Source organism: Arachis hypogaea, chromosome 6 (genome assembly GCF_003086295.3).
Source record: "Arachis hypogaea cultivar Tifrunner chromosome 6, arahy.Tifrunner.gnm2.J5K5, whole genome shotgun sequence".
In the NCBI taxonomy this organism is placed as follows: domain Eukaryota; kingdom Viridiplantae; phylum Streptophyta; class Magnoliopsida; order Fabales; family Fabaceae; genus Arachis; species Arachis hypogaea.
The window spans coordinates 107,753,449-107,778,841 of NC_092041.1; the positions used below are offsets into that span (position 1 = coordinate 107,753,449).

Below are 25,393 nucleotides of genomic sequence, written 5' to 3' on the forward strand. Positions count from 1 at the left end.
CCTTGATCCCGGTCCATCATCAGACTACCTGGAGTGGTGGTGCCGTGTGGCGCACAGATTCCTATCCACAGATGTTGCATTTCAGGATCCTAGGCCGATTGTGTTGACTGAGGAGGCTCGTCATAGAGGGTCCTCGCAGGCACCTCCTAGACTGCACGTTTACGACAGACCAGATAACAGGCGAGTAGATCGGCGTCGGCGTATAGGCACCCGTACCACGGATCGAGAGTGGCGAGAGCTGGCTGACCGTTTGGAGGAGGACATCCCTAGAGCTGATCATGGAGATGCGGTGGATTATCGTGTTCCTCGACGTAGAGACAGACGACAGGCAGGGCGGGACGGCCGTGGAGGGGCTGGAGGTAGAGTACCTTCCGTTGATGATCAGAGCACTCAGCATGGTGTTGGTGAGGATGTAGTTGGTTCAGCCTCAGCTATGGATCAGCCAACCTACGATGTGGGTAGTAGTTCTCAGCTCTTTGGGAATGTCGCCCCACATGTGTTTGCTGGGTATACCACCGTGGCTGTTGGGATGGACATCGATGATCCTGTTACTGAGTCAGAGTTCTATAGGGATATAGCAGACATGCTCATGGATGATGATGGGACCCATTATAGGCCACAGATGCCTGACGACCAGTCCCAGTTTGCTGATCCCCAGCCACAGACTGACGATGTTCTTCCTCAGTTGGCCGTTGACCTCAACGAGCCTACAGCATCTCCGATTGACCCATGGATCCCATTAGGAGGGACCCTAGCCTCAGCATTCAGCGCCGTTCCCGCATAGCCATCAGGACCAGCGGCAGAGTAGAGACCTAGGAGGGTGAGGCATCCTCCATTGTGTGGCACCGGAGGTCACCTGCTCGGTCAGTTCGACGATGATGACAGTGACACCATTGAGAATTCTGATTAGTTATGTCATATTGTCATGTCCGGTAGGAACTATGTTAGTTTTTGTTCTTCGCATGCTATTTAGCCTTATGTATTTCAGACTTCTGTAATTTATTATTTGCCACGTATTTGATAGTTAAAAAGGTTTGAGAATTGTCTAATATGTTATCTGCTATGTATTTGATAGTTTAAGCGGTTTGAGCTTCTATTATATACATGTATTCTGTCACAATTATCATGCGCAGTCTAAATGATACCACATTGATGCAATCAAACATCTAAAAATAAATGGTTTATGATCAAAATTCCTCCTTCATAAACCGTGGGAGCTTGCCATGGTTTATGCTTAGCTTTCTCTCTTTGTAAACCGTTGGAGCTTGCCACGGTTTACAAACAAACCACAAACCCCATAATCCGTTGCTAGCTGCCACGGTTTATGTTAAAATCAGAAACCGTGGTAGCTTCCCACGGTTTACATAGAAGTGTAAAAATATACAATCACGTAAGAAATATCTATTTTGTGTTTTGAGTAAAGCTTTCACCCAATTTATTTATTTGGGTAAATTGTCCTAAATTTGTTGTCACGTGATTAATAAATCAATGAAATTAAGTACATAAGGAACGTAATTTTAATATTGAGAAGACTCAACATGTGACTTGTAAAGATTTATAATAAATTAACGTATAAAAGATAAAAATAATAAAATTTATAATAAAAAATTTAAATAAATAAGAATAAAATAAAAAATAGAAAAAATAGATTACAATAACATTTAATTATGGTTTATCGTTTATCAAAAAATTAAAGAGTAGAAATATTACATTATAAAAAGAAAAAAAATAAAATGTATTACTGAAAAGCTATCTAATGAAAAAATAATTAGTAAAAAATAAATTTTTTTAATATATATAATTTTTTATAATGATAAAATAAGAATAGAACAAATAGAATTTTATATTTTTATATTAGAAATAAAATTTAATATTTATTCTAATAAAATTAAATAATTAATTAATTATAATTAATACATTTTAATAAATAAAGTAATTTAAATAAAAATATTTTTAAAAAAATTAATTAAATTTATTAGTTGATACAAATAATTAGTATAATTAATTTAATGTATTAAATTAAAAAAAATAAATAAAAAATAATTTATCAAATTAATTAATTTATATAATTAATTTATTTTAATTATTTGAATTTAATAAATTAAAAATAAATAAATAAATACTCCGTGAAATATACTACCTTAGCTATATTATTAAGCGTAAAAATTTGATTTTAATATAATATAATAGATAATACATAGATAAGTTTGTCCTTGTAAAAAAAAATTATTTTTTCAAATTGAAATCATATCTGAAGAGGCAAAAGTAATTTTTTAAAAGGATAATTTTATCAAAATTATTTTTTTTAACAGGCCAAAATAACAATTCAGTCATTAATATATATTGATATTTTCTTTTGAAATAAGTATTTTTTATTTTCTAAGCTTATCAAGAACTTAATGTATTTAGACAAGTTCTTTAGATGAATCAACATAGCAAAAGATATTAATTTTGGAATCAACCTAAAAAAGAAAAAATATTCATTTTGAGAAAGAAGCAGCAAGAAGAGCAAGTATAAAAAAGTGAGAGGGAAATGGATAAAGGGCAGGTTTCAAGTAAGGGTAGTATTGGTGGTTGTTGGAAGATGAGTAGAAGTAGAAGCAGAAGCAGGTGTTGGTTAGTTGGGATCTTGATTTTGGTAGTGAGAGTGTTGGGAGGAAATGGGTACCCATCTGAGGATCTGGTGGTCAACCTTCCTGGACAACCCAAAGTTGACTTCAACCAATATGCTGGCTATGTTGATATTGATTCCAACCATGGAAGAAGCCTCTTCTACTATTTTGTTGAAGCTGCTTTTCATCCTCACAATAAGCCCCTCACTCTTTGGCTCAATGGAGGTTGCATTGCTACTCCTCTCTTTTTCTTTTCTTATTTTTGTCTTATGTTCTTCTGTGTTCTTTGCTTCACTTTCTTTTATTTTATTTTATTTTATTTGTCTATATGTTTAAGTTAGTTTTGTGGTATCTAACCATCTATCTTGTGAGTTGAATAAAATATCTTGTTTGATTCCATTCTGTGCACCTTTCACGGATCCCGTTGGTTAATCACTTGAGGACAAAAGCTTTCTCCAAACACAGTTTTTATTATTTCTTTATTTCTTTATTCAAACATGTCCCAACTTATTCCATCATAAAACTTATACACAGATATATTCATATAAATATTTTTTGTTGAAATGTTTTATGTATTCATTTGTATTATCTTTTTTAATTATTAAAATTTGATTTTCTTTTTTGGTATGGTCGATTGGAATATCAAATACTTTACATTAATTCATTTCTTAGATTTCAAGTCCCCACATATAAAAAACCAAAGATTGTTGCGTAACTGATTTGGTAGCTGATTTTTTGCGTACACGTAGCATAATTGATTGTTGTTATACTTGTAGTATTGTATTTGCAATTATGTATATTATGTCTTAAGGAGTGTTCTTACACTATGCATAATACATGAAACCATTTCAGCTAAGTTTTCATCATCCTTTTGGGTTCAGGTCCAGGGTGTTCTTCCATTGGAGGAGGTGCATTTACTGAATTGGGACCCTTTTTCCCTAAAGGAGATGGACGTGGTCTAAGAAGAAATTCCAAGTCATGGAACAAAGGTATCAACATAAGGAACAAAAGTAGTGTCATAGTTTATGATAATGGAGATTTTCTGTCTACATTGATTGGTGATATTAAATTTTTGATAATCATAGCATCCAACCTTCTGTTTGTGGAGTCTCCTGCTGGAGTTGGTTGGTCATACTCAAATACAACTTCAGATTATAATGCTGGGGATGCGTCCACCGGTAAGGAGTTGCCTGTTTCAAATTCTTCGATTTCGTCTAACATTCTTAATACTCTTGTTTGAAATAAATTTTTAATTTAAAGATTAGAACTGTGTCATATGTGTTGTGGCGTTTCTAAAGAGGTTCTGAACACGAGAGACACGTGTGGTGGATGAATTTCGTCGAGTGTCAGTGTTAGTGTTAGCTTCTCAATGGAGTGTTTGTACTCCTTATGATAACAAGCTAGAAAAAGATAAAAATTGTATGAGATTAACAATTTTAAAGTCCTTGATCCAAATGGACTTGCTGAAAAGTTTAGTTTTTGATTATACATTTGTACACATGTTTTCTTGATTTTGCAGCCAATGATATGTATTTGTTCATGCTGAAATGGTACGAGAAGTTCCCATCATACAGATCAAGAGAGCTGTTCCTCACAGGAGAAAGCTATGCAGGTTCTGGATATTGTTTTATTCAATTGATAAAAGCACTTAAAATTTTCTTTGCAGTTCTTTAAAAGTTTAAGCTATTAGGTAGAGGGATACAATTCCCTCATGCAATGCAAGAGACTCTCTTTCGGCTTGAAGCATGGATTATACACTAGTTCATTTTTTGCCCTGTGCTGAAATTTTATTTTTATTGAGAAAAATAGAGTAACAAGGATTGAGTTCTAGAATTTTTGGTCGTAAAAGCTCTGATACATATTGTAAAACCATCTCTCCCGAACAAAGGTACACGAATCGTTATATGTCTAACAAATGAGATAATTGTATTCATAAGAACTTAGAGATAAAGGATGGCTATGTGCATTACTTTAATGCCTCCAAGTTTTCGTGTTCTTATATTGTTTCTGGTTTCCTGTTGCCTTAGTCTCATGATAAATCTGATAATCTTCCACAGGACACTACATACCACAGTTAACTAATGCTCTACTGGATCATAATGCTCGTTCGACTGGTTTCAAATTCAACATTAAAGGGGTTGCTGTAAGATTCAATTCATTTGATACATCTTTACTCTTTAGGCATAATTTCAGGACAAGTTTTTGTTCATCTTACTTTTGCATTGGTTTTTGCTTGTTAGATTGGAAACCCACTTCTAAGACTTGATCGCGATATACCAGCAACATACGAATACTTTTGGTCCCATGGAATGATTTCAGATGAAGTTGGACTTGCTATTATGAATGACTGCGACTTCGATGATTATGTGTACGAAAATCCTCACAATATTTCTCATTCATGCACCAACGCCATACGCGAAGCGAATAGTATAGTGGGAGATTATATAAATAACTATGATGTGATTCTTGATGTTTGTTATCCATCCATTGTGGAACAAGAGTTGAGATTGAAGAAAATGGTATGCTTCTCTTCTGCCTCTATCATAATAGTCTAATTTTTGATGAGTTCATAGAATAATCTTCTTGAATGTGCATCTTTTTGGTCTAAAGAGTTTTCTTAGGCATGTTATGAACTTTCTCTCTCGAAAGCGCAAACTATTGGATAGAAATATGAATGATTTTATCTCTAATATTAAACTAATCGTGGCTGTGCACAAACGCAGGCTACGAAAATAAGTGTAGGTGTTGATGTCTGTATGAGTTTCGAAAGGCGATTTTACTTCAACCTTCCTGAGGTTCAGAAGGCCCTCCATGCAAATCGCACCAAACTTCCTTATAGCTGGTCCATGTGTAGTCAGTGAGTAACACATACTTCACCATAACTACAACTTTATTTCCTTGTCTCAAATAGAAGAGAAAAGCAACTATCTACGTGTTCTGTATTCACCAAAAATCAGTCACAAAAAATACAAAATATATATTGAAAATAAATTAAACAACATATGTATTTATATACAAATACATGGTAGCTGATTTGGTGACTGATTTTTTGTGCGTACATAGTATTTTTGAAAGAGAAGTAATATTATTTAGTACTAGCAATAGAATATGCCTATGATTCTTATTTATGAGAGAACAATCTTTATATCTATCTAGTAGTTGTGTATTTGTGCTTCTATCATATGTACATATAACACTAGTCACTTTTTGATGTGTGTGTATGTGTGCAGAGTTCTAAACTATAGCGAAACTGATGGTAACATCAACATCCTTCCAATTCTCAAAAGGATAGTTCAAAACCATATCCCAATATGGATTTTCAGGTAGATTTAATTCAAAATGCTCTTGTTATGCATGCATTTTTTGGTGGTTGATTTTTTGTGTTCGTGAAAAGTTTGATTATTCTACTATAAAACTGTTTGATTACTTTGATGTGCAATGTTTGATTGTTTTGGTAGTTGATTTCTCTATTGGAAAAATAAAAACATGCTTATACATATATAAATATGTAATTTTCTGACTGTTATTATAAATTGTAGAGATTATTGTTTTTTAATTGTGGTTTAATTGTTCGCCAATGAGCTATAACTCAAATGGCATAGTCTCTTGATACTCATTTAAAGATTGCGAGTTTGAATCTTCCTATCTTTAGTTAAAAAAAAAATTGTGGTCTAATTGTTGATGGTCAAATGATGACAGTGGCGACCAAGATTCGGTTGTGCCGTTGTTGGGATCTCGAACGCTAATTCGTGAGCTAGCTCACGAATTACACATGAAGGTTACAGTTCCTTATGGAGCTTGGTTCCACAAAGGCCAGGTATGTAAGCTGTTTCCTTTTCAGTTTCAAGCTTTTCATAAGCCATATGCATATGGCGCCAAAGTTAGTTAGTGGAAGTTAAGTGTTAGCTATGTTATTCTATTAGCATTCAAATCTCTCCTTCTCAAAACAAATATTGTGTTTCATTATATTAGACAGAAATTAAAATAAGAATATTTTAAAAAGGTCAAATGGGAATATTAGAAGAAAAAAGTGACATTTTGGGAATGTAATTTTATTAGTAATGCCAAGGAACTAACTTTTTTCAGCTAATATCAGTTACATTTTTTTTAAATTGTCTTGTTTATTTTAAATTCTAAATTTTAAATCTTTAATTCTAAACAATAAATTATAAACCCTAAAGAAAAGTTGGTTAATTTTAACTAACTAAAAGTTGATTTCTTATACTTTCTCTTTAAGTAACAAGTCAAATTCCTGTCAATCAAAGTATCAAGCGTCATTTATCTCCGTATCCCCTTCTCCTATTGCCTTGGGACATTAACCAAATGCAATCCAAAACTCTGTACATTTAATTTGCATTTTCATTTTCTGTTATGTTTTTAGTTTTTAGAATTTTGATAAAAAAAAGAGAAAACATGATTTTTATTTTTTTAACTATTTTTTCTTTTTCTTTCACTAAAACCCAAAAACAGAAAATATTAAAAATAAAAACGCAAACTAAACACACTTGTTTTTCAGTCACCAAAAAAACACACACTTGTTTTTCGCTCATCTCTTTTCACAACATATCTACTCTTTCTCATATATTGACTCGACTCAGTCCATTTGCTATGGAAAAAAAGTGAGTAGAAAAAACGTTTTGTATTTGGGCATGAAAGAAGATTTGATTGTTGTGATGGTGTTGGGTTGAATATAGGTTGGAGGTTGGGTGACAGAATATGGGAATTTGTTGACTTTTGCAACTGTAAGAGGAGCTGCTCACATGGTTCCTTACTCACAACCTTCAAGAGCATTGCTTTTATTCACTTCATTTCTGCGTGCTACCAGGTTGCCAAATACCACGGGTCCTTCCATTCATCATTAAGGACATCAAATTACTAATTTCTTCTTCTTTGGGGCCTCAAATTTGCCCATAAATTACAAGACAAAATATATTACTCTTAAGTTGAACCACCCTCATAACTAGTTGGTTCTTATAATTCTTTTTAATTTAAATGCAAATGAAAAAAAAATATTTTAATCCTTGTTCCATTTTTTTATGTCGGCCATTTACATAAAAATAAAATTACAAAATTTTATTTTTTAAACATGTTTAATGAAAATTGTATCAAAATTTTATTTGGCCTTTTTCGTATTATATATCCCATATTTGATCGTTTTTATAGGACTAATTGTATTTCAAAACTTTCTTGTTATTTTTATCCGCATTTGAAACTTTTTCAGGTGTACTTTTTAGTTGTTTATTCCTAAATTTTCATCTCATGTTTACCTAGACGAGGGGAAAAAAATATATGTTAGAATTGGTGACAATTTATTTTTTAAGGTGGTTATTTCTATGAAAATAATTTTATATGAAGATGATACTGTAAATTATTAAAAAGTTCAGTTAAATATATCAAATTATCTAACTATTTATAATATCATCTTTATACAAAAGGTGTCTTTATAAAATTATCTGCTATTTTTTAAATGGGATGATAGGTGGCGTAATGCAGAATATAGATGCACGCATATATGACCCAACTTAATTTTCGCATATTGAGAGACCAATTAAAAAAAAAAAAAAATCCTTTTAAGACAATTGACTGGTTGGTGCTAATTTCAGATTTTGCACAAAACTCATCGATCTTTCTTTTAAACAAGTATGTACTTATTTTGGTTCGAGTCTCGCATGCAGTCTTAACTTGGAAGGATATTTTAACCACATTAGGCCTGAATACCTTTAAATATAATATAATATTCAACTTAAACTTTTATATTTTGTTAACAGTAAAAAGAGTTAATATAAGACAATGGATGTATTAGGCATATACTCTAAAGTTTATTTCTTGGTAATTGTTAAGATGTCTTAAACATAGTGCCTAATTTGCCAAGAAAGATAATTAGTTATTATTTAATGAATTTTAAATATTAATTTTTTTACTTTAGAAAATAATTTAGATAATTTAGGTATCAAAATAAAAAAACACTATAAAATTGACTTTATTTCTTTTCTTTTTGACAATTCTTCTACCGTTATTTTACAACCTTCTAAATTTTAATGTAGTATTTGCTTTTAGGACTAAAGACTAAAATTTTATTAATATTTTTTTTAAAAATATTCTTATTTACTTTTTTATTTTTAAATATATCTCTCAATTTTTAAATTTATTTTAAACAAAATATAATATTTGAATATAATTTAATTCAATACATTTTATACCAAATATAATAAATAGACTTAATTTGGTCTCTATCTTTTCAGTTTGAATTTCCTTTAAAACGTAGTTTAAAAGATAACAAGGATGGCAAACTATTTCATGCAACTCTGCATAATAGCTACATCATGACTGTGGCCGACTAGCTGTTGCCAAAATTAACTTTTATCTGCCAAATTTTCAGTAATCATTTTTCAAAATAATGATTTGAGACTCTAATATGCTAAATAATCAAACTTTTTAAACTAAATCAATTTTTTTAAACAGAATAATCAAACTATCATGAATACTAAATTCAAGTACAATTGCATTTTTAGTTTCTATTCATATTTTAATTACAAATGTAAATCTAATGTAATTATAAATTATAAATCATGATTAAATTATTTATAAAATAAACTCTAATATAGACAATATGTGAATGTAATCATTATACAGATGGTTAATTGACGACTGATTCTTTAAAGTCCATAAACTCTATCTAGCATGCTTGTTTTATGATAGACATTAAAAATCGTTCACATTTTTGTCAATATTCCTCATCCTTCTCAGGAGTTCATTATAAACATTTCTATACTCTGTTAAAAAATAATTTTACTGGGATAGCCCTCAATACGGCTGTACCATTGAAGAGCAGAGGTATCTATGACAAATTTATGATCCATATATAAAATTTTTGAAATAATACCCAAATTGACCCTAAAATTTGAACTTGAATTCAATTTAACTCTTAAAATTTTAATAAACTCAAATTAGACCCTAAAATTTATAGTCATAACTCATATTAACTCTTGAACTAATCTCCATTAATAACAGTCATAACTCACATTAACTCTTGAACTAATCTCCATTAATAACGTATTAATTTAAATTTCTCACCAAAATTCTATGTGATCAAAATTTACTAATTCCAAAACCTTGGTTGTTACTTTATTAAATTTATTATTATCGTCTTCACAAGAATGTTGTGAAATCTATTGGAGGTCTAATAAATTTTAATCACACAGAATCTAAGTAAGAAGTCCGAATTTTAACAAGTTACGTGCAAAATCAAGATGCCACTTACAAAAATCAGCCCAAGAACTAGCGCAAGTTACTATTATAAATTTTGGGAGCTGAATTAATCAAGTATAATTTTAGGGGGTCAATTTGAGTCCCGACCTCAAATTTCAGGGTCAAATTGAATATTAACTCTATATTCTTAATTTTTATTGCAGCTAGAAACTACAACCGACCAATCAAAACAATTTTACAAACCATTTTTCACCACCACCTATATACAGAAAAAGAACATTCTCCAAGAATCACCAGCATTTGAACCTGTTAAAGCACAGTATTCAGTCACCCCAACATTCTGTTCTTTAACTAATAAACATAGAACCAGCATATATATATAAGGAGCATAACCAATGGTGCAAACAAAAAAAAGCCCAAACAAAAAGAAAAAAGAAAAACAAACAAGCAAACCCAGCTACACTATAACAAATCGGAAGCAACAACATCATCGCCAGTCTGTCTCCTAAGCCTCCGGTATAGGATAGCCCATGAAGCTTCATTCATGGCAGCCAAGTTCTCCATAACTTCCTACTCATCATCTCGATCGATCAATCGGTTCAGTGCAGTCTTGCACAGCAAGCCCTTCCGATACATCAGCAAGTGATTTGAGATTGCACTTAATTAAGGCTTCAACAAAGTAGCATGTGTCATCCTTGGTATTTCCCTCGGGTACATCCACCACAAAAGATTCAATAACTAGTGTACCTGGCCTTCCATCAATAACTTCTGGGTGAAGCGACATGATGGATGAGTAGTTCTGGAAGATATAAAGCAGAACATCTTAGAATGATCAATAAGAAACACACGCGACTCTAGTTTGTCAAGAAACCTAATTGGCTAACTTCCTAAGCAACAGCAGTAGAAACATGCATACTATATACATTATTAAATGTAGGATAGAAGCTCGAACCAGCAACCAAGGAATTTACTAAGAACTTCATTGTCCTAACCAAAATTTACAGTAAAACTGCGATTTCAAAGAACCACAACAGCCATTCTCTGTTGTTTATTCATGAAAGCATCACTTGAAATATAAATTGATTCAAAAGAAGCCTGGTTATTCCAACATGTTTTGAGGTGAAAAATCACCATCACAGAAAACTCCATTGAAGAAAATGGCCATAGGCAATCAAGACAAATTTACAAAGAAACAATATTTTACTCAACCCCCCCCCCCTTTCCCCTCCTCCTCCCCCCAACGTCATCCCTTCCTATGACAACCTCGCAAATATACACACATTTGCAAATCTACCTAGATATTGAACATAAAATATAAATCGAATTGCAGCGAAAGAAAAAAATTTTAAGGGAGACAAACAGTTTCTCAGTAGAATAAGCTCACATAGTAATACACACAAAAGTGCAAAATCTTAAGGAAAAAGGAAACAAGAAAATGCCAATTTCTTATAATGATATATTCATACCCTAAGTCTATGATCACCACCAAGAATCCTGATGCTGAGGACATGCTCATTGTCATCAAGAAGCTCTAATCTTTCTGTGCTTGTAGTGGCAGGAAGTCCTGACTTAACATTAACTTCCCTCACACTTCCAATCTCAAGGTTTCCTCTTACAACACATCTGCTGATGAATGGCTTGTACTTCTGTGGCTGATCAAACCTCCTCACCAATGACCATACCTAGAGAAAGCAAGTCTATGCATAACAAATAAACAAAATTTCATGACGACAAAATGAGTGCCATCAGGGCAGAATCATTGGAACAGTCTCAATCACAGTAGCTTTTGCCAAAAATGAAAGTATAGTCAAGATGCACCAATTTGTAAGAATCATTGGAACACGATAAAACTGCATACTAGCAAAGAAGACAAAATAGAAGAGGAGGGAAAAAAGGTTTCAATTTGTAACCTCACAATAAGGTTAGATAATGAAACAACCCCAGCCCTGGACCCGTGTCTCCACTCCCTACACCCCAACCACCACCCCTCGCCTCTTTGGCTTTATAGAACCTTTTCTAGTCGGTTGCTAACTCTAGTAGGAATTCAAATGAGTTGATAATTTGATTGTTCAATTCTAATCTTATCAAATACAAGAGATAAAAAAAGAGCTAATTCATAGTATAAATCAAGTAACTAACTCCTAGCAACCCCTAATAGCTAACTAATTCCAAATGGGGCTTCAACCTAAGGGGTGTGTCACTGGTTATCCCATAAAAGATAAAAAACAAAAAATCATACATTCCACTCAATACACAAAAGTTTGAATCGCAATGTGTTGGAACAACTAGGAATCCGTACTCCTGTTGGTACTTGAAATAAAGAAAGAAGCACATGAATTAATTCAAACCATAGCTACTCTACCACGATGACGAAGAAGATCTCAAATAGCTACTCTGTTTTCTTTCTTTCACTGTTTCTGTGTCAACTAAATGTCGCTTTTACTAAGATGCTACATCGACAAATCATTGTATCCAGACGGAACCATGTCCAGAACTCCAGATACATCTCAATGTAGAAAATTAGTTAAAAAAACACTTGAAAAGAATGGCATATTTATCCAACATTTATGTGGCAGATCAAATGTTAATGAGAAGTAAGTCAACCATAAGTCCATAACCGAAAAACACCCCAAAGAAGTTCAATTTCAACTGCTGTTAACCAAACCACCTAAGCATCAAAGAACCATAGTAGCTAGAATCTCAATTTAATACAATATTACGATTTTAAATGAGTTAATCGATTTTACAAAATTTTTACTAAACCGACTGACTTTACGATTTAAATCTTGCTACAATTTCATGTTTTATGTATTTAATCTCGGTTTTCTCTACTTATTTCTCACAACCCCCGGCTGCGCAAATCAACTAATCCCCTCGGCATGGAATGATCTCGATTCACAAGAGTGGGGGGATCGAACACCCCACCACTAATCAAGGGACCAAATGAGATAACCACTATACCAAGTCCTCGTGGTTTTAACTAAAAAGTATCTTCTAATTCGACCACAATGATGCATGCAAAAATTTAAGCCATAAACAGTTAAAAGACCATCCAAAATCTAACCTCGTCAAATAAACTCAACCACATACACACAGAATAATAAAAACACAAAAAGAAAAGAAAAGAAAAAAGTAAAGACCTGATGAAGCGGTGCTTTGATATGCTTAACGAGAACGGAGCTGCACTGATTCTCTCCAGGCTCATGGTTATGGTGCCTTCGAATGTATTCCATCTCCAAACTGCTCAATCCTCTATTCCCGTTCATTTTTTTTTCACTTCCTAAACCCTTTCTACGAATACGCCGCCAACACCAAAACGCACCGTTTCTTCAGCTTCTAATCTCAACCGCCAACGCCATCAGCCCGCGGTTCCGGTTTGAATCTGCGCCGCCAAGTTGTGGTCGACGTCCGGCGAGGGTGCTTCGAGGAATTTTGTTTTTTCAGGGGGGTTTGATTTTAGCAGAGAAATAAGATGCGTGTGAGAATCAGAGTCACCGCCATGGATGACGAACCCTTTTATATTATCCCAAACTAAAAAAATATGTAATAAAATTCTTTGTTTAATATCATTTCTGATTAGTGCCTGCTGCAGTGCTGCGTGCCGACTCGCTTTTTCGTATTTTGTAAACATTAAATAGAGTAAACAAATTTAAATGTTTATTGGTATTAAATGTAGAATTTAATATGATGCATGGTGGTTATAAATAGTTTTACCTAATTACGTAATATTATATTAATTAAAATAATTATTTTTTATATTGACTAAATAATTATCTAAAAAACGATATAATTATATAAAATATTTTATACTATATTAAAATTAAATTCTTAAATGTATCAATTTGTTTTTTAAAAAATAAATGGTTGTATCAATAAATGGCCCCCGCTTGGTGCTGTTTATTACAAACTAACCTTCTGTTTGTCCGTTTGCGGAAATGTCTTTCCCATGACAAAAGGTATAGACTTTGTTTGGACGAAAGGGAAAGAATGAAAGATAGTAAGATACATAATAAAAAGGAAGTAGAAACTAGAAAGTAAAGTAAAACAAGGAAAATAAAATAAGTTGAGGATTTTTATTTTAGGCTGTTGGAGAATAAAATAATATTGTTTTCAATAATGTTAAGTTTTATTATAAAAATGAATGGGTTCGACTATATTTTTTATAGTATTTGATTATAAATGTAATTCTAAATTAATTATATTGAACATAAAATTTGAATATAATTATATAAATATAAAGCTATTTGTATTTTTGTATGGATGATTAATTTTTTACATATATTATCTATTTTTATTATATATAAAATTAAAATTTGATTTACAAGCTTAATTAACATTAGCCTAACGTTATTTCCCATTTATTTAGCTTAATTAATTAAAAGTAACTAAATATTGTCACTCCAATTCTAGCAACTATTTATTTTCATATATCATTTTCGATTTAGACTTGAGATACATGATTACAATGATAGTGTTATACTAAACTAAAAAATTTTATGATTATAAAATATTATTTTTAATTTATCATATCAAATTAAACTGTAAACTTATACATTAACACTAGTATATATATTAATATTTTGTTCTGTCGTATTGGAAGAAAATTACCATAAACTATTTTTGTGTCTCTCTTAAGTATGCCATTATAATCAACAATGGTATAAAAAATTATAAAATTTCTAAATATAATTTGATCAAAATATATACTATACTTTTTCTTTTTGGTTGGCCATGATATCTCCCAATTTGACAGGCCAACGAATAATCAATCGCAAATCTAAACTCCATCACCACTTGACCAATATGATAAAATTTTCAAGATGGTATATTCCGAAGCCACTTTAGAATTTTTGAGTTTGGGTTTTGGAAGAAAATAAAGACGAAAGAAGGTTTAGAATTAAATTTTGAATTTTTGTATCACAAATCATTCTTTATCTCCTCTAAAATCCCAATTGACAAACAATCCGTTAATTATCAATTAGTTTTCCCCTGACGCAGTTAAGGCTGGAAGTAAGCCAAGCTAGACCAAACTCAAACTTGGCTCACAAAAATTGAGCTTGGCTCATGACTCAACTCATTAACAATCGAGCCTATTTCTTAAACTCAAACTTGGCTCACCGTAACCTCATCGAGTTGGCTTAAATAACAGGAACATAATCTATAATTCTATATCATTAAATTCTAACTTATATATTGTGTCTCTATTAATTATAAATTTTTAATTTATGTCCTATATATATATATATATATATATATATATATAATCTAGTCAGCTTACGAGTTAATAAGTTGAGCTTATTCAAGCTCAAACTCGACTCATTTAATTTATGAACTCAATTCCAGGCTCGAGCTCAGTTTATCGAACTATTAACGAGTTGAACTCGAGCTGGCTTAACTCGCTTCCAGCTCTGGACACAGTATTGAGCATGTAGCAAATTGAATTAGAGAACAACAATTGAACATCTGAAACATTTTTAATTCAATTCAGAAAATGCATAGATCACTTGATTTTATTTGTCTATCATATCCATTTAATTGACAAATTAACCTTGCCAAAATTACACTTTGGGTCTCATAATAAACAATTAGATAAGGAAATGAATGTGCAGACTAATTAACACAAATCTTAATATGTTCAATAAACATATTTCTACAAATACATAGTTCTCTCTAAAAAATATTGCTCTCAGCAACAGAAGGAAATTGTCATTGTGAGCAGGACGGACGACTAGTTGCTTCAGAGATAACCAAAGATGTATAAATTACTTCCTATAAGCATCTTATGATAATCATAACATGCACAATGAAGGGGGACACTGCAGAAATTGGATTATAAAAAATACCTGTATGGATTCTAGGTATACTGTACAGAACTTCCCCTATTGTTGTTAGAAGTAACAGACAGGAAGTGGAGAGAAAGATTACACCAGTACAAGGTCCCCTTCTGCTGCTTCTTGTTCCTGTTGTTCTGATAGTCTTCCTTCCTGGTATGGTAGAAGTATTCGCCGGATTTCTTCTGAAGTCAGTGTCTCGTACTCGAGTAATGCATTTGCCAGCGCATGCAACGCCTTCTCATGCTGAAGAAATAACAAAGTTATTAGCACCAGCGACCAGCATATACCATATGCTGTATAAGGTTGACCACATTTTTTTATTCATCAACATATAGCCATGCTCATACAGCCAGACATTTTATTAGTATATAAATCTAATTCCATGAAGTTTTATTGATGTCTTCCTTTGGCCCTGTGGCCTTGTGTTATACACTTTTACTCTTACATTGAAGAGGATTCTTGATCTGCTAAACTTCGTAATTTCTTTCCTTCATCATCTTAACATATAAAAGATACAACAAAATCAACTTGACAAACCTTCCGCAAAAGGGCTTTCACACGATCATATGCTTCTCTAAGAAGTTTTACAACCTGCAGAACAAGTAAATTTAAGCATTGTGGTTTTTTCATTTAAGAAATGAAACAATATTTCAAAGTCAAAATGGTTTAGACGATAGATAGATAGTAGATTCATAACACTTGCCTCTGCATCTATACGCGACTGCATTTCAGAACTTGGCCGCTCTTTTATATGAATTGGTCCAATTGCATCACTCATCCCACAATTTGAAACCTGTTGCAGAGAAGGATGTAAAAATGGATAATAAGCACATTTGATTTGGATTTAGTTAAAACAACAAACAAAAGAAACAGAAGCATCCAATCACTCATTTTTAGTGAGAGGAAAGGTCTTTCTTTGTGTTACAAGTAGTTATCCAACTTCCAAAGTAACAATTGACCATCACTGAAAGGAATGTACAAGCAGTTAAAAGGACACAACTCTAAAGTCCCTCTGTAACCAATATATACCAGCCTATGAAACAGAGACATATAGCCAGAGACATCACTTGAATGGGAAGCTGAAAATTACCATATATTGGGCAAGTTCAGTAGCTGTGTGAAGATCACTACTTGCTCCAGTTGTGACATAATCATGACCAAATATAAGCTCTTCTGCAACTCTTCCTCCCATACATACATCAAGGCGAGCTAGCAACTGTTTCTTGCTAATTGATGTCTCATCACTTGATGGAAGCTGTGTAACCATCCCTAAAGCAGAGCCGCGGGGCATGATTGTTGCCTTGTGGATAGGATGTGCACCATCAGTGTTAAGGGCGACGATTGCATGGCCACTCTCATGATAAGCAGTGAGCTGAAATTCAGGAATAACAGTGCCATACATAAGCAAACAACTATAATATTAATATTTGATTAACTGAATAACTGTAAACTAAAGCTATTATTCTATAAACAATGTTTTTTACATTATTTGAAAATTTTCTATAAGAGGTGAAATATTATTATACACAATATTAGACTCTTATGAAAATTGGAAAGCAACGTGACTTGGTACATCAGGTTCATATATCATGGGAGTGTCTAACAAAACGGCTCAAACACATTATTATTGCCTCATAAATAGTCGCATCTATTTTCCTGTGAATATCAATGGCATTGTGTGCCGTTTGCAGAGTGCTACTTGTCAAAGCAAGTTTAGACCTGTAGCTATGTTTTTATCTCGAATCATTATGCCCACTATCAATTATAGAAATCTTCAGTCGTGATAATTGGCAGACATTCCAACTACTAGAACTAAAAGCAAGTCCCACCAGATCCACACTTCAAACACAGGATCATAATTTCCACATTTACTTGTAACTTGTAACATATCACATCCAAGTTCCTCCATACTATTCTGCAGTACTTTCTTGAACTGCAACACTATGGAAAGCAAGCTAGGATGGCATGGCCGGTAGTCTGTCTGATGGTGGTCCATTAGCTGCTATTCAAATTTCAAAGGGATCAGCATGCATTGTTAGTTTGTTACATGGTGTATCATTACAAGTCTTAGCTCTGTCTACTGTATGTGAGGATGTATTGTGCTTATTTTCTTCACTCCTAATATACTTTCTCTCTATCCCACAAAAAAATAAAAAAAAAAACCACCTACAAGAAGTACAAGAGAAGTGTTTCCTTCACTTGTGAATCTGAATATCATCCAATGGCAAAAGTTAGATATGAACTGGAACTGTACATCAATACTTAAGGAGATTGGCTTCAAAAGCTGTTGTTCACTATGATCATAAATACATAATTTGATGTGGTAAATCATATTCCAAGCATATACACATACCTTTTTAGACTCATCTGATATAAACATTGTTTTCCTCTCTGTACCCATGATTATTCTGTCTTTTGCAAATTCCAATTGTCCAGCTGTTAGTTTCTCTGCACCTTCAACCGCAGCTTTAATGGCAGCAATGTTTACCAGGTTTGCAAGATCTAATTTAAAGGAATAAATAACAACAGAGATCATCATTGACAGGATCTTGAAGAGGGATAAGATTCAAGATATTTTGAAATAAATATGTCAAACAAAATTCATAACAGTTCACCTGCCCCATTGAATCCTGGGGTACCACGGGCTATCGCTTTAACATCTACATCATCAGCCAGAGGTTTATCTTGTAGGTAGAGCTCCAATATTTCTTGCCGACCACGTACATCTGGATTTGGTACAACAATCTGGATTTGGAAATATATGTTAGTCATCTTACCTTATGTATTCAGTTAGGTAATGTAAACCTCCAGCACACTAATTCGATATAGTTCAACAAGTTCCTATAACATGATCAGGCTTAGATAAAAGGATTGAACAGGTTCACATTGCAGAAGGAAACTTATGTTTAGGATCCATCAAATACACAACAATGATAATTGAGCAACTCTAGCAAGTTCGTAGTGGTATATTGTAAGGTTTCTTTGGAAATTTATTTTTTGAAGTTTTAGTTTGGATAAAGAATACTATTAGTGAAGAGAGAAATAAAAGTGGTAAAAAGGTATAACAGTACTTACATGGCGATCAAATCTACCGGGTCTTGTTAAAGCTGGATCAAGAATATCAGGCAAGTTTGTTGCTGCCATTAATATTATTCCCTGGAAGATAAAAATTATTAATAAATTTGCCAAAACCAACGAGGAACATTTACACTTGAAATTGTTCCCGGATACCTCATTCTGCTCAAACCCATCCATTTCAACAAGTAACTGATGCAATGTCTTCTTAGTATGACCCTCCCACTGTTTCCTTGTTGATCCAACAGCATCAATTTCATCAATGAAAATGATACAAGGAGCCTACATAAATATAAGACCAAGTATTCCACATTCAGAACAAAAGGACCTGCTACAAAGTAAACCAAAGCAACATAAAATTCTACGAGAATGTTGATCATAACAAACCTTTTTCTTAGCTGCTTGAAACAAAGATCTTACACGTCGAGCACCAACTCCAACAAACCTGAGAAGTGATACCAAAATTATCAAGCCTAGCTATCATTTCACAACATGCCTTAATGTGATAACATATGGCTGTAATATATCTCCAGACGTACTATTACAAATTGCAATTGTCAAAAGGAATAAAGATTACACTTTGTATTGTTATTAAGATAACACATGAAAAATAGAGGACATTTCTGACATTTAAACTAATTTCATCACAACCAGCAGAAAATCATACATACTAAATGTTTTTCATATAACAATAGATGAATCACCATGCAGTTTTAGCTTTTTACTATTCCTACAGTTACATCTGTCTACTCTCCCAGCCTTTTAATTTATTTGAATAAAAGCAGAATAGACTTACGAGGAAAGAAGAATAATACAAGACGGAGGGCAATAGATCCCCTTGCAAGAGCAAATACCAATCAAAAGTAAAGCTATCTATGTAGCATAGTCTTTCCAATCTCTCAACGGCGATATTGTTTAGGCATCATATACTAGACGAATATATAATGTTAGCTCATTATATTCCAGTATCATGTCTCCAATCTCAAGACAATATATAATGTGTTAAATGCTCAAACTTAAGACATAAATATAGATTATAGAAACAAAAGAAGACTTACATCTCCTCAAATTCAGACCCTGCCCGATAGAAAAACGGCACACCGGCTTCTCCAGCTATAGCCTTCAAGGTCCCAGATAAAGCAAACACTATCAGAAGTAAGAATTATCAAATTGAGATACAAGAACCAATGTCCAGATATATCCTGCCAAGAACTTCCTAAACACATAACAATAACAACATGGCACATCAAGAATTAAAAATAAATACCAGAAGCACATGGATTAAAAGCTATAATAAAATATGTCAACAGAAAGTAAATAACCTTGGCAAGAAGAGTTTTTCCGGTTCCTGGTGCCCCTGTCAAGAGAATACCCTGAAAAAAAAAGGAAAGCTGAGGCTCTGGCACTTGATAAACTAGAGATATGCAAATAACAAATAATGAACTCTAGAAAACATGATTTTACCATCAGACAAGCATATTACTCGGCATAAGATGACATGAAAACAAATAAGAAGAATTCAATAATATTATGATGACCAAACAAATATATGCATGTTATTGTGTGAAACACAAATTGTATAAAAAGAGGGATTAAATACCCTGTTAACCAAAAAGCATGGGTGGAACTGGAAACATAGTTCTGCTGATTAAGAAACAAGAATCATGTGAATTTAAACTACAAGATGAAATACGAAGAAAAGGCCTCAGGTAGAAACCAATATAAAGACACAAAATAATAGAAAGAAATTCTCCAGACCAAGGAAGCTTTCCTTCCAAGGCATCTGAGGAACAGAACAATTTACATAGGGTCCTATCAACTAGAAAACAAGGGTGGATACGTAGGTGTGCTGACTAAGAAACAACAATCAAATAAGTTTGAACTAGAAACTGAATTGTAATCAAAAGCTATCACGTGAAAAGATTAAAAAGAATCCTCAGACCTTAGGCAGCTTTCCTCCAAGGCGTGTAAACTTGGTGGGATTTTTTAAGTACTCCACAACCTCCTCAAGTTCTTGCTTTGCATCATCACAACCTTTCACATCCTTGAATGTCTTGACATTCTGGAAGATTAATTTTAGGGGGGGATTAAACCAAAAGATCATGAGTACCACCAAATTTCTGATTTAGTGATATTTTCAGCATGCAATAGACATTACCTATGCAACAAATAAGGAAATTCAAAATGAATCATTTGTTCGTATTAAAAAACTGCAACAGTAGACCTCCCTCCTCATTACCAGTGCAAAACACATCATCCTACTTATATATATATATTGCATTTACAATGGTCTCATCCAAAATACTCAATAACAGCACAATTGTTTAGCTGTAACTAACTTGTCTAGCTGCAAAGTGAGTGAGAGAGTGAGCATTCTGTTATGAGAGGGAGGTAGGAACTATAAAGGGTTGTGGGAAGCAGTGAGAGGGAATGGAAAAAGAAAGGAATAGATCAGGCTAGGCTTAGGAGAGAGGCTGGCTGTCCAACTCTCAGCCAATCTATCTTACTGTTCTTGTATTTCTGCACTTTTTCTCATTCAATAATACTACTTCAGGGGTGCAATCACCTGGATTCACCCACTGTTTGCTTCAATTCTGTTGTGTGTGTGAATTTGTTCTATCTCAGATGCCAGGCCCTTATATATAGAATTAAGCAAATTAGCTATTTTAAAAAATTCAATAGAAATCTATTTTAGTTAGAAAAGATTAACAAGTTAACCTTTTCAGGCGTAACTTCTTTGTTTAGCTCCTTTGGGGCATAGGAAGAACTTGACCCAACACCTGATGTTCCAATGCCACCCAAGCTTCCTATGTATTTTTGAAGTGCAGCAGCACCCATAAACCTGAAGAGAAATAAAGCCGTAATATAAGTAATCTACACGAGAGTTCATGCTATATGCTACACACGCACATAGATGGAGAGAAAGAAAGTAAAGGCTCATACCAGACCAATCCCACTGCAACAGTAAACAAAATAGTCGAAATGAGCTCTTGAGCAAAACGTGATTTGTTTGAAGTTTTTGGATCAACCTAAAAAAAAATAAAACAACTATGAGAGATTCCAAGAATGAACAAAGAATCAAAGTCAGTAAGGAGAGTGATTAACTATGAGTGAATAATGCATTTTTTAAGGATTTTTCCTCAAGAAGATAGATTAGGAACATAATATACTAAAAGCAGTTTTTGACTATTTTATAGAATCTGAAATTATGACTTATTAGAAAAACATAGAATAAGGCAGCCTTGTGCCCAAGCATCGGTGGCTGATTCCACGACATGAAACCGTGACTTTGAAGTCATACAAAGACAACTCAACCGTTGTTCTAAGGCTAAAATAGAATAATACTAAGAAAATTAAATTTATTAAGATGTAAAACAAAGCACACCTATTTCAATAATACTAAGACGTTAATCACTAAATGTGCAAAGCATACAATAACATCTTTTGCAATAAACTTTACCATTATCACATGTAATGGCTGCTTCTCAGATATTCCAGGGCTAAGAAAAGTCTCATCTACATTGCCTGATGCACGCTGCTTTAACTCTTGCAACTGAAAAGAAAAATGTTGACCATTTAGTTGCCCACACTATAATACAAGTAAACTATGAGGCTGTTATTATAATCACCTTAAAGTTCATCTTGGCACAGGGAAATTTTCAAAATTCAAAATATTATTTTCAAATAACAAGAGCGCCAGGAGCACAAGGGTCACATTAAATAAGAAGAGATTAAAAAGAATAGCACTGTAAGAATTATCTTTTAGGATCCATTATAAAACCCATCATGAATTTAATGAGAAAAAGGAAAAGGACATATTTCAGACCATTTCAGACCAGAAAAGGCTTGGTAGATATTTTGGAGGTTTTTAACTATTCCTTTCAACTAGTGATTTCATTTGAGGTAGGATTACTATTTTGGCATTCGTTTGGCGCTTAACACATGGTATGTATCACAGAGTTTCTCTAACTTATATTCAAAGGGACTGGTCATGCTTTTGTTACACAGGTTATCCCTTTATGGAATTATGGGTTAGCTATATTTTTTGCATATGTGAGGATGCCTCATCCTCTTCTGTATATTATCTTCTTTTCCAATAAAATTTCTTTGTCCTATCATAAATAAGAAATAAAAAAAATAAAGAAATAAATACAACTTGAAGATTTCATTTTAGACATTGACAAGACGACCCTGTTCTACTACTTGGTTCCATGGATCAAACGACATGACGATTTCCTAAGGTAAAGCCATTGTAGTTTTTCTTAGCCTCCCTCTACTTGTAGCTGTTGGAACATCCTCTAGTTGAACTACTCTCATTAAGAGAGTTTTAATATGCCTTCTACCACATGATCAAACAATCTAAGGCAAGTTTTTGCCATCGTTTTTCCACAATAATTTCTATCTCAACTTTCTCCTTGCTGCATTTATTCCTTATTCTATCTTGTCCAGCATATAATTTCATCACTAAGTAATCCAAATTTTCATGTCCATAATGAAAATAATCTCCAATACTAATAACTGGGTCGGGGGAAAAAATTGTTCACAATACTTTTACCCAATTATATTCACTAACATTAAGGGCTAACTTCTCTAATACCAATTGAAGGTGTTAAGACAAACTTTTATCATAGTTACTTTTGTTCAGTTATACCCCTTTTACTAACATTGAGTCATTGAGAGGTATATACGTGATAAAACAATTAACTCTAAATAAAATAATTAGTATTGTTCTTTAAAATTATGAATTTATAGGCACTTTCACTAGTACTAATAATAGGAGTATCCAAATTTACATAATCAGTAATGTCATCAAGTACATCATATAAGAATAGGATCATACAAGGTAACAAATCAGAAAAATACCAGATTGGTTAATAAAAAGATCAATTTGAACCATATGAATCAATGCAAAAGACAAAAACAAGATAAAAGCAGTCCTTCATGAAACTTGCAACTTAATAAGAAAGAAATTTCCTTCTGATAATGCAGTTTGCCAGGACCATGAAACAAACGTCATTTGAGCATTATGATCAAAATAGTCACAGATGAAATTTGAATGACCCGACACAATCTCAATATGTTAAATGATAATTGCAAGCATGAAAAAGAGAACAATTCCTCTAGACAGACTAATATTAACTAATGGACCCTAAACTAGATGCCATGCACTCTTCCAAACCCACTAACAAAAATTGAGGCATCATGAATTAAACACAGACAGAAAAAGAGAAAGAACAAGAATATAAATTACTGAAAGCAATTACCAGAGTAGGAAGACTAGAAGGCTTTCCAATTTCCTCATCTGGAAGATATTCGGTGATAGCATTAGTCATTACAAGAGCTCGAAGATATTCTGCGACTCCTCTACTGTCTACAGCACAATCCCTTTGTTCGAATCGCTTGATGACAGACTCAGGACTAGGAAAACAAAAAAAACAAAAAACAAAAAGAGATGAAAATCTTATAAATATCTGCATTTGAACTAACAAAAAAAGGAAATAAAGAAACCATATATGAATTTAAACACAAAACTTCCAAGTCAAAGAACTAGGCACTATACCCAACTTAACTTCCCCATATATATATATATATATATATATATATATATTCTTTTCTTTATCACTTTTTTCCAATATTATCTGTAAAATTATGATATACATCATCATCAATTGAACAAGCAAGTAAATAAAAGATAAACACCAAGATCCCAGGAATGTCAAAACTAAACAAGCTTGGCTCAAGAAAGTGCACAAATTCAGCATGCAAACCCCAAGCATTCATTCTTTCATTCATTATTCATTAATCAGTAAACAATTCTTTTTTCTTTTTTGGTTCCAACACTTCACTGTCACACACCTGTGCTTGTTGAGCTCAACAAACAGAGCACTCTGCTTCTCGGCATCCTGCGGGTTCGCCTCGGCCTCGGCGATCAACTTCGCCAGCCGCTTCTCCTGACGCCAAAACGGCCACCAATCAAAAAATTCCGAAAATGCCCTTCTCACCGCTTCTCTCACTTTCACCCATATTCCAAGAAGAAACACCAAAAATGGCAACCTGGAACCAACACCAACACCCTCCTCATCTTTCTTCTTCTTCAGATTCGTACCCTTCCCCTCACTCTCGCTGCCAGACACTACACTCTCGGAACTAAGTTCCAAACTTGACTCATTCCAATCCGAAACTGCAATCTTTTCCTCCGTTGAATTTGAATTTGGAACCTCGCCGGCGTCAACGGCATCAGGTTCGGCGGAATCTGGTTCGGAGTTAGTTAATTGGGATTGAGGTTGGGGTTCGGAAGAGGAGGTAATGCTGTTGTCGGGGCGGAATGTGCAGGGGAGGCGGGAGCGGAGGCGCGTGAGGTGGGGATGGGATGAGGTGAGGGAGTGGAAAGAGAGAATTGTGTTGCGGCGAAGTGAAGGGTATGAAGATGAGAATGGGAATGGGAGGGAAGGTTTAGAGAGAAGAGAAGCTTGAAGCGTGGCCATTTGGGACCGTGTTAGGGTTTGTGAATTATCAGTGAATGTGTCTCTTCCTCTCTCTTATTATCCGTGCACGTTGTGAGAGAAAGAGAAAGAAGATTGGAGGAAGAAGAAGAAGACGGAAGCAACCTTATCCAGCCATTTCCAGGGAGTGAACTTGGCGCCGGCTTCGGATTTTTAGTGT

General features: G+C 33.5%; 3 protein-coding genes across 3 annotated transcripts; 1 reads left to right on the top strand and 2 right to left on the bottom strand.

Moving 5' to 3' along the window:
- The first annotated feature begins 2,180 nt into the window (after nt 1-2,180).
- Nucleotides 2,181-7,630, top strand: LOC112697440 (serine carboxypeptidase-like 42). The gene is made up of 10 exons (XM_025750620.3): nt 2,181-2,837; nt 3,494-3,601; nt 3,698-3,790; nt 4,132-4,224; nt 4,670-4,755; nt 4,853-5,131; nt 5,336-5,469; nt 5,843-5,935; nt 6,312-6,429; nt 7,307-7,630. The coding sequence occupies exons 1-10, from the start codon at nt 2,534-2,536 to the stop codon at nt 7,472-7,474; spliced, it is 1,476 nt and encodes a 491-aa protein (XP_025606405.1). The 5' UTR covers nt 2,181-2,533; the 3' UTR covers nt 7,475-7,630.
- A 2,357-nt stretch (nt 7,631-9,987) lies between these two features.
- Nucleotides 9,988-13,482, bottom strand: LOC112697441 (abscisic acid receptor PYL8). Its single transcript, XM_025750621.3, has 3 exons — nt 12,962-13,482; nt 11,288-11,503; nt 9,988-10,620 (listed from the first exon to the last, which is right to left on the bottom strand). The coding sequence occupies exons 1-3, from the start codon at nt 13,085-13,087 to the stop codon at nt 10,399-10,401; spliced, it is 564 nt and encodes a 187-aa protein (XP_025606406.1). The 5' UTR covers nt 13,088-13,482; the 3' UTR covers nt 9,988-10,398.
- Nucleotides 13,483-15,292: 1,810 nt separating this feature from the next.
- Nucleotides 15,293-25,393, bottom strand: LOC112697442 (ATP-dependent zinc metalloprotease FTSH 11, chloroplastic/mitochondrial). The gene is made up of 17 exons (XM_025750622.3): nt 24,587-25,393; nt 23,995-24,148; nt 22,191-22,283; nt 21,674-21,759; nt 21,449-21,572; nt 20,673-20,792; nt 20,053-20,103; nt 19,789-19,850; nt 19,118-19,175; nt 18,887-19,012; nt 18,731-18,811; nt 18,271-18,400; nt 18,009-18,157; nt 16,746-17,027; nt 16,359-16,448; nt 16,193-16,246; nt 15,293-15,898 (listed from the first exon to the last, which is right to left on the bottom strand). The coding sequence occupies exons 1-17, from the start codon at nt 25,213-25,215 to the stop codon at nt 15,743-15,745; spliced, it is 2,445 nt and encodes an 814-aa protein (XP_025606407.1). The 5' UTR covers nt 25,216-25,393; the 3' UTR covers nt 15,293-15,742.

Coding starts and splice junctions, on each gene's coding strand:
- LOC112697442 (XM_025750622.3), bottom strand. CDS start 25,215: ATGGCCACGCTTCAAGCTTCTCTTCTCTCTAAACCTTCCCTCCCATTC. Junction 21,573..21,673: donor GTTGCAGTGGGATTGGTCTG/GTATGAGCCTTT, acceptor ATTTCTCTTCAG/GTTTATGGGTGCTGCTGCAC. Junction 19,013..19,117: donor TTCAAGCAGCTAAGAAAAAG/GTTTGTTATGAT, acceptor ATATTTATGTAG/GCTCCTTGTATCATTTTCAT.
- LOC112697441 (XM_025750621.3), bottom strand. CDS start 13,087: ATGAACGGGAATAGAGGATTGAGCAGTTTGGAGATGGAATACATTCGA. Junction 11,504..12,961: donor TCAAAGCACCGCTTCATCAG/GTCTTTACTTTT, acceptor TGCTTTCTCTAG/GTATGGTCATTGGTGAGGAG. Junction 10,621..11,287: donor GTGGTGATCATAGACTTAGG/GTATGAATATAT, acceptor TATATCTTCCAG/AACTACTCATCCATCATGTC.
- LOC112697440 (XM_025750620.3), top strand. CDS start 2,534: ATGGATAAAGGGCAGGTTTCAAGTAAGGGTAGTATTGGTGGTTGTTGG. Junction 4,225..4,669: donor CACAGGAGAAAGCTATGCAG/GTTCTGGATATT, acceptor AATCTTCCACAG/GACACTACATACCACAGTTA. Junction 5,470..5,842: donor AGCTGGTCCATGTGTAGTCA/GTGAGTAACACA, acceptor GTATGTGTGCAG/AGTTCTAAACTATAGCGAAA.